This window comes from Oryctolagus cuniculus, chromosome 7 (assembly GCF_964237555.1).
Source record: "Oryctolagus cuniculus chromosome 7, mOryCun1.1, whole genome shotgun sequence".
Lineage (NCBI taxonomy): Eukaryota > Metazoa > Chordata > Mammalia > Lagomorpha > Leporidae > Oryctolagus > Oryctolagus cuniculus.
Window position 1 is genome coordinate 39,224,894 of NC_091438.1, and position 12,217 is coordinate 39,237,110.

The 12,217-nt window shown below is 42.2% G+C and overlaps 1 protein-coding gene across 1 annotated transcript; it reads left to right on the plus strand.

Moving 5' to 3' along the window:
- Positions 1–3,623: 3,623 nt before the first annotated feature.
- CRP (C-reactive protein) lies at positions 3,624–6,179 on the plus strand. Its single transcript, NM_001082265.1, is given in 2 exon segments — positions 3,624–3,768; positions 4,019–6,179. Coding segments are annotated over 2 exon segments (678 nt in total). The 5' UTR covers positions 3,624–3,704; the 3' UTR covers positions 4,633–6,179.
- The last annotated feature ends 6,038 nt before the right edge of the window (positions 6,180–12,217 follow it).

Sequence of the window (12,217 nt, forward strand, 5' to 3'; positions counted from 1 at the left end):
TATATTATCTTTTAGGTACTCTATTAGTTACTACAAATCAAGAAGAACATACAGTGTTTGTTTTTTTGAGACTGGCTTATTTCATTAAGTATAATGTTTTCCAGTTGCACCCACTTTTTTGCAAACAACAGGGTTTCATTTTTTTTACCGCTGTGTAGTATTCCATGGTGTACATATCCTATAATTTCTTTATCTAGTCTTCAGTTGATGGATATCTGGTTTGATTCCATATCTTATCTATTGCGAATTGAGGTGCAATAAACATGGGGGTACAAATACCTCGTTCATATACTGATTTCATTTCCCTTAGTTAAATTCCCAGGAGTAGGATGGCTGGGTCATATGGTATGTCTGTATTCAGAATGCTGAGGTATCTACATGCTGTCTTCCACAGTGGCTGTACCAGTTTACATTTGCATCAACAGTGGATTAAGGTACCTTTTCACCCACATCCTCACCAAAAATTTTCTTTGTTGATTTCTGATTGAAAGCCATTCTAAGCCCGTGTCGCGGCTCAATAGGCTAATCCTCCACCTGTGGCACCAGCACACCGGATTCTGTCTTGGTTGCACCTCTTCCAGGCCAGCTCTCTGCTATGGCCCGGGAGTGCAGTGGAGGATGGCCCAAGTCCTTGGGCCCTGCACCCACATAGGAACCAGGAGAAGCACCTGGCTCCTGGCTTCAGATCAGCGCGATGTGCTGGCCACAGCATGCTGGCCGTGGTGGCCATTAGAGGGTGAATCAATGGCTAAAGGAAGACATTTCTCTCTGTCTCTCTCTCTCTCGCACTGTCCATTCTGCCTGTCAAAAAAGAAGTGCCATTCTAACTGGGGTAAGGTGAAACCTCATTGTGGTTTTTTGCATTTCCCTACTGGCTAGTGATCCTGAGCATTTTTTCATGTCTGTTGGCCACCTGGATTTCATTTTTTGAAAAATATCTGTTCAAGTCTTTTGCCCATTTCTTAACAGGATTGTTTGTTTCATTGTTGTTGAGTTTCTTGAGTCCTTTATATATTCTGCATATTAATCCTTCATCAGTTGCATAAAGTTTGCAAATAATTTCTCCCATTCTGTCAGTTGACTCTTCACTTTGCTGAGTGTTTCTTTTGCAGTGCAGAAGCTTCTCAGTTTGATGTAATCCAATTTGTCAATTTTGGCTTTGATTGCCTGTGCTTTGGGGGTCCTTTTCAAGAAGTCTTTGCCTATACAATGTCTTACAGGGTTTTCTCATTGTTCTCTAATATTTTGGTGGTATTGGCTCATAGTTTTAGGTCTGTGATCTATTTGGAGTGGACTTTTGTGTAAGGTGTAAAGTATTTCATACTTCTGAATGCGGAGATCAATTTTCCCCAGCACCATTTGTTGAAGAGACTGTCCTTGCTCCATGGTTTGATTTTATCTCCTTTGTCAAAGATAAGTTGATTGTAGATGTGTGGGTTGATTTCTGGAAGTTTTAGCTAGAGCCATTAGGAAAGAAAAAGAAATCAAAAGGTATACAAATTGTAAAGGAGGAAATCAAACTCTCCCTATTTGTAGATGATATGATTTTTTTAAAAAAGATTTATTTATTTTATTTGAAAGGCACAATTACAGAGAGGCGAGGCAGAGAGTAGAGAGAGAGGTCTTCCATTAGCTGGTTCACTCCCCAGATGGCAGCACCGGCCAGAGCTGTGCTGATCTGAAGGCAGAAGCCAGGAGCTTCTTCCAGGTCTCCCATGTGGGTGCAGGGGCCCAAGGACTTCGGCCACATTCTATTGCTTTCCTAGGCCATAGCAGAGAGCTGGATTGGAAGTGGAGCAGTCAAGACTCGAACCGGCACCCATATGGGATGCTGGCACTGTAGGTGGCAGCTTTACCTTATATACTAGAGTGCTGACCCTGACATGATTCTATATATATAGGGGATCCAAAAGATTCCACTAAGAGACTATTGGAACTCATAAAAGAGTTTGGTAAAGTGACAGGATGTAAAATTAATACACAAAACCAATGGCCTTTATACACACAGACAATGCCATGGCTGAGAAAGAACTTCTAACATCAATCCCACTCACAATAGCTACAGAAAAATTAAATACCTTGGAATAAATTTAACCAAGGACATCAAAGATTCCTAAAATGAAAAATATAAACCATTAAAGAGAGAAATAGAAGAAGGCACAAAAAATGGAAAAATCTTCCATGTTCATGGGTTGGAAAAATCAGTATCATCTAAATGTCAATACTACCAAAAGCAGTGTACAGATTCAATATGATCCCACTCAAAATACCAATGACTTCTCAGATCTAGAAAAAAACGTAGCTGAAATTCATATGGAAAATAGGAGACCCTGAATAACTAAAGCAATCTCATACAACAAAAACAAAGCTGGAGGCATCACAATACCAGACTTCAAGACATACTACAGGGCATTTATAATAAAAAAAAAAAAGCCTGGTATTGACACAAAAACAGATGTGTAGGCCAATGGAACATAAAATTTTTTAATTTCCTTATTTTATTTATTTGATAGGCAGAGAAACACAGAGAGAGCTCCCATTCACAGGTTCACTATCCAACTGCCTGCAACAGCTGGGACTAAGATAGGCTGAAGCCAGGAGCCAGGAACTCTATCCCAGTTTCCCATGTGGATGGAAGGGACCTAACTAGTTGAGCCATCACCACTGCATTCCAAGATGTGCTTTAGCAGGAAACTGGAAACAGGCATGGAACCAGGACTTGAACTTAGGCACTTGGATATGAGTTGTGGACATCTTAAATGGTGTCCTAACTACCAGGTCTAACATCCACCTGACAGTAGTTCTTTTCTGATTACTTCTAATTTGTTAACGAAGAGGTTTGTCAATCAATTAAGTGAAAGAATGGATGGAACTTTGGCAGTTTGAGAAGCAAGGAGAACGAGCAACACATTCATCTTCAAGAGTGAGTTAGTGACTATTGTGTGACTGTCAAGCAGTGTGGAGAGCCTACTTGAATTCTGTGAATGGCGGAAACAGAATTGGGTTATCCAGATTCCTCACCAAAACTTGATGTATTCAGAAAGTAATTAGTTTGAAGAAACCTTGACGTAATGTTAAGCTCGAGATTGGATACCTGTTTCGCTGGGCCAGAAATCTCTCAGCTCAGAAAAACTTGATCTTGGCTCAGGGCATGGCATGGGGCATGGTGCTATTTCCTAATCCATAAAACGCAGCTTCTGAAAGGGGTTAGTGATGATGTCCATCTCCATAAACTGTCAGCTTGGCTCTGTCAGACTCCACGCCAGAGCTGAAGGTGTTGGAGACACAGCTATCGTGTGGACACAGATGGCCACTCGTCTGTTAAGATTTTCCATTATTTTCTCAGGATAGATAGCCAAAGTGGAACCTGAGGAAGCTTCTTCATTTTTCCTGTCACAAAAAGTTGGCAATTCGGTAGTCACAGGAGTTTGTAATAAATAACCCACATTGATTTCTCTGTTCCAGAATGATTTTGCTTCCCTTCCTCCCAGAGCCCTGACACTTTCCCTAAGAGGCGGTGTTAGAAAATCATTTACAAAGTGGCACAGATTCCCCATCTACTGTGGATATAAATCCAGGCAGGATGGAGTGGCGCTGAGGCAAGGGATGCAGGACTTCTAGTACCTGAGCCTTCAGCCAGAGACGTTTTCTCCAAAGGAGTGGATTCTGAGCCTGCTCGGTAGCACTGGTGGCAGGGAGTGACCATGGAGAAGCTGCTGTGGTGTTTCCTGATCTTGGTCAGCTTCTCTAATATGTCTGACCAGGCAGGTAGGTGCTACTCCAGGGTACGCCAGAGATTTGAACTGAGAGATAGGAATAGGGCCTGAGATTCTACAGACTGGAGCCAGAGGAACATACATCACAGAGATAACATGCGTGTGCGTGTGTGTGTGTGTGTGTGTGTGTGTGTGTCTACCTGGGTTAGTGTATATCTCAATCCCCAAATCTGTATGTGAATGAGGGGTAGATCTTTATGAACTAGAAATTTCTCATCACTACTTGGTTTTCTGTTCTACAGGCATGCACAAGAAGGCCTTTGTGTTCCCCAAAGAGTCAGATAATTCCTACGTGTCCCTCAACGCACAGTTAAAGAAGCCACTCAAAGCCTTCACTGTGTGCCTCTACTTCTACACTGATCTGTCCATGACTCGTGGGTACAGTATTTTCTCCTATGCCACCAGGAGACAATTTAACGAGATCCTCCTGTTTTGGTCCAAGGACATAGGATATAGTTTTTCAGTGGGTGGAGATGAAATAATATTCAAGGTTTCTGACATCCCTGTGGATCCAACTCACCTCTGTGCAAGCTGGGAGTCCAGCACAGGCATTGCAGAGCTCTGGGTAGATGGGAAGCCCATGGTGAGGAAGAGTCTGAAGAAGGGCTACATTTTGGGGCCAGAGGCAAGCATTATTCTGGGGCAGGATCAGGATTCGTTTGGTGGAAGCTTTGAGAAACAACAGTCTTTGGTGGGAGACATTGGAAATGTGAACATGTGGGACTATGCACTTTCACCAGAAGAGATTAATACCATCTATGCTGGTGGGACCTTTAGTCCCAATGTCCTAGACTGGCGCGAGCTGACATATCAAGTACGTGGTGAAGTACACGTCAAGCCCCAGCTATGGCCCTGAGCCTCTGCCAAGGATCCTGAAGGTGCTTCTTGGGGTTACAACTCACAGGCCCCATACTTCTGGCTGTGGACCTTTACCCCTACATATACTGAATGCCTGCTACATAAACATAGCTTCCTAGCTTTGCCTTCTTCAACACCAGAGAATACAAATTAAATATCTGAGGATCTTGTGGACTACATTGAGAAGCTTTGTCCAGAAGAATCACAATTGCAGATGTTTTGGCTTTTATTTTTATTTTTTAAGCTGAAAAGATCTTAAAGATAATCCTTTATTTTGCTAAGATGAGAAAGTTGACGCCTAGAAAGGAGAAGGAGAAGTGACTTTTAAGTCACAAGACAGGTTCACCACTTAACTGGGAAGAGGACATTGGTCTTCTGTCTAACTCCCTACCTAGGATAGCCCACCACCCCCAGAGAGTAGAAGGTAGTTGCCCACATTCACAGGGCTATTCACTCTCAGAATTAGGCTATCAGCCTAGGACTGCTGGTTTCAGAGTTCACAGTGCTCATTCTACCTTGGAACCAGTGGGCCCAGTCTTCTGAAATAGAAGATCCAGCAATACTGTGCCATTCTTCCACTTTCTCAAAGTCCCCCAGAAAGGCAACCAGAATTGCCTTAGAGAGAAGGCTTGCCTTTTCTCCTGGGCAAAAGTGGCATCTGGGTATAGCCAAGAAATCAGGTAACAGGGGTGTTTGCTTGCTTATATTGCTTTCTTAACACCATGGTTTTTCTGGGATACCCTTCCCCCACTCCCTGTGTGGTACTCTGACCTTTTCCTCCACTCCCACATACCCAACATATTCAGGCCACAAGAGTCAGGGTGAGACTCAGGCTGTCCTAACAGAGTAGTCCATCTCTCCATGGATGGCTGTATGTTGCTAGCAGGAGCAATTACAGACTCTCCCCAGGGATTCAGTGTGGACTCTGGGGATAAGACGTCATCTTTCAGCTGGAATTCTAACCTTAGAAGGCATGAACCTGGGGCCACCTGCAGCTATCTTGTTGACCATGTGGAGGGAGATGGAGAAGAAAAAAGCCAAGCTGGAAGAGCTGAGAGCTTGACAGAGTGGTGGAATCTGGATCATAGTGAGGCTTTGAGTCAGCCTTGCATGGAACCAAATCTATACCTGGACTTCCTGGGTCTGTGACTAATATAGCTCTTGGTTACCTGGGTGAATTTGAGCTGTTTTCTGATGGTTGCATTAGAGGTCTGACTATCTTATTTATGGGCACTCTGAAACCAAGTCCCTGTGAGCTCAGACTGACCATTGCTGTCCTTGCAAGGGAGAGTCCGTGGCACTCTAATCTCATCTGGAGTCTCCTGCAAGGATTCTTGCTGACAAATATAGCCCTCTTTGGGAACAATTAGTCATTCGTGTGGGGCCAGTTGTGGGGGTCTTAATGCTCTTATTCTATCATGATTCCAGTTTGAGAAAAAAATAAAGATCCTTGAGAAGCTCAAATCTGCTGTCATGGTCAATGACTATAAAGCACTCACCCAGTTTGTTTGTTGTAGAAACAGACTCCTCAAAGGTAAGGGCTTTTGGCTTTCTCTGGGCATGTCCTTTGCCACGGACTTTCAATACTAGGTGAGAAATTAAAATTACTCCTTAGAGGCCACAGCCAAGAAAAAAAAGTGGAACCCCCAGTATATCAAATCATCACCTTAGGGAAGGCATGAAGTAGATGAGTTAAGCATAGAGGTTCTGGGATCAGACTGCCTAAGTCCAAATGCCGGTTTTGCAATTTATTAGCCACATAACTTTAGGTTACACAATTTATTTATGTTTCAGCTTTTTTACATGTATAATGGGAGGTATAATAGCAATTAACTTAGTGTTGTAATAATCAAGTAAGTTAATGAAACTAAAGCATTTAATACAGCGTGTGACACATGGGCTAGTGATTATAACAACTTCTATTACTACTATTAGGCTGTCTTATATTAGATCCCTAAACATAAGTTCACTTTATATATATATGGTATACTTTTATACCATAAATGTTTGATTCAGTAGGATTTGTCTGGATTGGCAGCGACTGAGGAGTCCAATTTGCCAAGAATTAAGTTCAGGATATTAGGAGAGTGAACAAACGATCTTTGAAGTAATTATTTATGAATATTGATTTCCACAATTGACTTTTGATAAACATTTAGAAGCATAAAATCTAAAGATACATTCTTAACCAAAAATATGAGTGCAATATTCTCTGTTGCCCAATTAGGGCAGTTCTATATACTCTGACATTCAGCTAAGCAGAAGAGAGGGTTGACACTCTTTTCTAGTTAAAGAATCCAGTCAGGAGATATGTCTTAATTACAGAAGGCCATTCCAACTCCCCAGGGATGTGGACTGAGATAATATTTTCTTCAAAATTCAATTACTCTTACCTTGCTACACTTTGCCTCGTAGACAGCTGCTGGCCCTGTAGCCAGGAAAATTTTAACAGCTGATATTTGCATTCAGTGAACATTAAAAAATCTTAATAAAGCTTCCATAGAATGTTTAAATTTAAGCAGTTTAGCTTACTGGTGGGCACTTCAATGTAATCTCTTTGGAAATGCATCCCTAGGTAATAAGTGGGTAGTCATATTATATGGCATTGTTAGATGTAATCCAATTAAATGTCAGATGACATCTGCCAAAGAATGATTTTGGCTTAGACATCCTGATTCCAAGAAATTATTATTTTGTTTCTTTTTAAAAATGCAGTACGTGGAGAATGAGATCAAGCCTCCAATGGGGCCACTTCTGGCTGATGTTAGTAAATCCATGTCATCAGCAATGATTCTCCTTTACAGCAGGAATCATGCATCTGGTTTGGTCATAAGTAGAATTAGAGATAAAGAATAAGTCAGAAAGGCAGAGAGGGCCAAATGGTATATGACACAAAGATCATGGAAATGTATATTATGAAAAAATTATGCACATATTTCAATTTTTTGAACCATAACAAACTTATCATTTAATTGCATTTTCCATGAACTTTTTGAAATACATTCTTATGAAACCTACAACACACACTAGGTGAAAGAGGGGAAGAAGCCCAGTGCTTGAAGAGTGCATTTATAGAATAGATACATATATATAGAAGTGCCTATAATGCATTTATAGGCCAAATAAGTGGAGGCAGATTAGTAACATGGATCAGAGATGCTGGAGCCGGATACCTGATAGGATTCTTCCCTTTTGGGCTGAGAATTAGCTATGTTGGTAGAAGGGTCAGATTCAGACCTGACCCAAATGTGAGCACCTTAACATGGGGATCAAGGTGGTGATGTGCTGATTAGGCATCTAAAACCTGCCTGGGTTACGTGGAAATACTGGATCATTGCCCAGGCAACAAGCTTGGCACATTATCCAAACAGATGTGGTCCTGAAGAAAATGTGGTTAAGATTGGGCGATGCATAGGACCAGATGTGTGGATGAGAACTCATCCCTGGGCTGACCTAGCCTATCCAGAGCCTGGAGGAGAGATTAAAAGGACTTCAAAAGTGATACTGGAGTCTGAGACAAATGGATCTGGAGCCCAAGCAATGGCAAATATGTGACTACCCCCAACTCCCATCCTGCCTTTGCCTATCCTCCTGTTTGATGCACCCCAGGGAAGCAAAGATTGACAAGGAAATAAAGTGACTCTAGATATTAAACAACAGCAAAACAACAACAGTACCAAATCAAGTTTCCAAAGTACAGATCTCTGATCCCTAGAATCCCAGAGAATGAAGAGATATGCTGCTTTGATTTCTAAATAGCTTTATCCTAAGGTTACTGTCCTCTAGTTTCAGATGTGCTGGTGTGAACAGCCTAGATTCTCTTCTTTCATTTCTGTGGTTCTATCTTACTTAGGAATCTTTTAATTTCTCCTGTATCAGAAAAGTGGGTGAAGTGGGCTTGTTAGCCTTCTCCTTCAGAGACTACAGATTCCTGCTCATATCTCCTGGACTCTCTGCCGAGGTGTGCATTGTGGTCCGCTGCTTACAACATCATAAACATGTAGAGTCTTGAGTATGAGGGCGGATGCATTGATCCCAAGACTGGGTCAGATTCTCCAGAGCCAATCTCTGGAGGAATATGCAACATCACGAGGTCTATTGCCCTACGTGCTTTTAGAACCATCACTTTAGTGTTTTCCTGGCAGAAGGCTCTAGTGCAACTGGATTCCGGATATTCCCTGGTCCAGGTCTGATGCATTCCCTGAGTACCGATTCAATGCAACCCCCTCTACCTCCCATATTGTCAGACACACAGTTAAGTGATATCACAGGACCCGTCATTGCCCCTCCCCTGGTAATTGCTTAATCACGCAGATGGGATCACATATAACTTTAAAAAATACCTGATGCTTACCTAGCTCTTTTTTTTTTTTTTGACAGGCAGAGTGGACAGAGAGAGAGAGAGAGAGAGAGACAGAGAGAAAGGTCTTCCTTTGCCGTTGGTTCACCCTCCAATGGCTACTGCGGCTGGTGCGCTGCGGCTGGTGCACCGCCAGAAGCCAGGTACTTCTCCTGGTCTCCCATGTGGGTGCAGGGCCCAAGCACTTGGGCCATCCTCCACTGCCTTCCCGGGCCACAGCAGAGAGCTGGCCTGGAAGAGGGGCAACTGGGACAGAATCTGGTGCCCCCGACCTGGGCTAGAACGCAGTGTGCCGGTGCCGCTAGGCGGAGGATTAGCCTATTGAGCCGTGGCGCCGGCCTTACCTAGCTTTTACCATGAGCTGGGAGCTGTTCTAAATTTCATATATGTTTGCTTATTTGGTGACAACCCTATGAGGTAAGCACTACTTTAAAGTCCTTATTTTACCGAAAACTGAAGTCTGGAGTGGTTGATTAACCTGCTAAGAACTAGGATTTGCATAAAGGCAGCCTGGCTATAGAGCTCAGTGCTTCTAACCACTGTATTCTGCCCCATGCAATAAAAGCTCATACCCTACACCTACACCCCTAGTGGAGGAGGGATACAATGGGGTGTGTGTGTGTATGTGTGTGTGGATATGTTTTCTTATAGGGAAGCCACTGCAGAATGCCATTTATCTAGATTATTAGCTACCATTGCTGTTGGACAATGGCTTCTATAAAAATCTTACTCGACTTTGGCATTCACACAGCAGTCTCCATGCTACACTGTCAAAGTTCTCGTATGACTTGCAATGCCTCTCCACCTCTACAGTTACATACGCCTTGGACATAACCTCATATCTTAGTCAGCATTTACCAAGGGCATGGAATCACAAGAGGAATTCTTCAGTTCTTCAAGCCAGTAATTCTGAAGGTCCTGGTTCTTGTCCCTAAATGTTCATGTGATTGTTTCTGGCCAGTGTACTTCTTGATTCTTCCTTCCCTAATGTCATAGTCAGTTCAGTCTGGATCAGGGGAGCATACCAGGATCTCTCTTTAAGCACTGAGGTTTAGAATTGTAGCTGCTCTAGGATTAAATAGGGTGACAGCCTTTCACTGAGTGTGTTTGTTACGCAATAAAGCCATGCTGTGACAACAAACATTCTGCTCGTCTTAGAGTGTTTTCCTTTTTCCTATAGTGATACTTTGGATCTGCAATTTGGGGTGTCTGACTACTAGAGCTGTAAATTGGGGAACAGCCAAAGGGCCAAGATGTCTAGAAAAGCTGAGATCCATAGATATTCTTCCTCTGTTGTAAGAGGAAGAGAGGAGAGGACTCCCAAGCAAACTCATCTGAAGGGAAGGTCAAGGTTGCATAGCAAGCTGAGTTGTTAAAGTTCACCTAGTGCTCTGTGATGTGATATGAGCTGTTACCTTGGCAGGGTGCTGGAACTGAGGATGGTTTGTGAACTGATTCATGGGGAAGGTCTCCTAATTCTCTCTTTCTCTCTCTCTCGTTCTCTCTCACTTCCTCCCTCCCTCCCTCTTGCTTTATTTCTCCCTCTCCCTATCTCTATCCCCCTCTCTGCCTCTTTATTTCACTTTCAATTTTAAGCCTTGTTCACTACATTCATTCTAAAGGTAGTCCTAATAATGCTGTGGGGTCCATGAAATCAATAATATTTCCAGCACCCATCATCGTAATGGTGGGGTATTCTTTTTTTTTTTTAAAGATTTATTTATTTTATTTGAAAGGCAGAGTTTCAAACAGGCAGAGGCACAGAGAGAGGGAGAGGTCTTCCATCTGCTGGTTCACTCCCCAGATGGCTGCAACAGTCGGAGCTGCTCCAATCTGAAGCCAGGAGCCAGGAGCATCTTCTGGGTCTCCCACGTGGGTGCAGAGGCCCAAGGACTTGTCCCAACTTCTGCTGCTTTCCCAGGCCACAGCAGAGAGCTATATTGGAAGTGGAGAATCTGGGACTCGAACTGGCACTCATATAGGATGCCAGCACTGCAGGTGGTAGCTTTACCCGCTATGCCACAGTACTGCCCCCCCCCAGCTGTATTCTTTTGACTTATTCAGGGAGCACAGATATTAATAAAAGACGATTTTGGTATTAAGAAAACATCTTCCTTTGTGGTCCTATCTTTTCACCTATCAGATATTTTCTGTTTAAATTATGCATATATCTTTTATTGTGCAATAGTTTTGTAAACAATCGCATTAAGTCAGTCTTATATTTTAAAAATCAGACGCAAGAAGTTTAGGAAAGGATAATTAAAAAATTTAGTTTTATAACATTAAAAATCGAACTATTCCCAAAGTATACTATACATTTGTAATAGCTCTTTTTTCTGTGTGTTTAGAATATACTGCCCACATGTTAGCTGGCTCTTCTAGTCAGTGGAGAAATGACCTCTATTATCAGTTCTCATTGAATATCAATGAGAAAACTCATGATGAGACCACAATGAATAAGCCCAAGAATCTTTTTACACGAAATTATTATGTTTTTCATAGGAATTTACATATTGCAAAATACCTTTGTATCAAAATGTATGTGTCTCTCAGGGTGTCCAGCTAATATGATTCCATGTTTGAGGCATTCTGGGCACACAGCCAAATAGCCACAGTCAGACTGGGTGTCCTATTCATAAAATGGAACAGTAATTCTGAGAGCGTCAAGGACTACCTATCTTTATTCCCTCTTTATTTGCTTCTTAATTACACATGCATGAGCACACACACACACACACACACACTTCATTTTAGTAGCAATGCAATTGCATTATGGAGAAACCCTCCATAATTCCACTACTATAATAAGAACACATTATTTGGGAGCATTCTCTATAGTTTTTTCCTCCCAATATAGTTACTCCTTTAAAAATAGTGCATATACAAATCTGTAATCTTTTCCGTTATCATAAGCATTTTTTCATGGTCTAGCACAAAATTCCACAACCAGCATTTTAAATGGCTATTCATTCTGTTTAGTGGATGTAAATGCATTCCATTTACTTACATTTTCTAAGTTTTCTCCATTCTAAGTATTTTAAACGGTTGTCTTTTTGACTAAAGGTTTGAGTCCCCCCCCCCCCCCCAATATTTTACAGCATTTCCCTAGAATGTAGTCCCAGGATGGGACTGTCCTAATTCAAAAAGCAATGCCACATGGAGCTTTGGAGCACCAGCAGGTACCATGGAGTCTCTAATAAATAACCCATATTGATCTCTCATT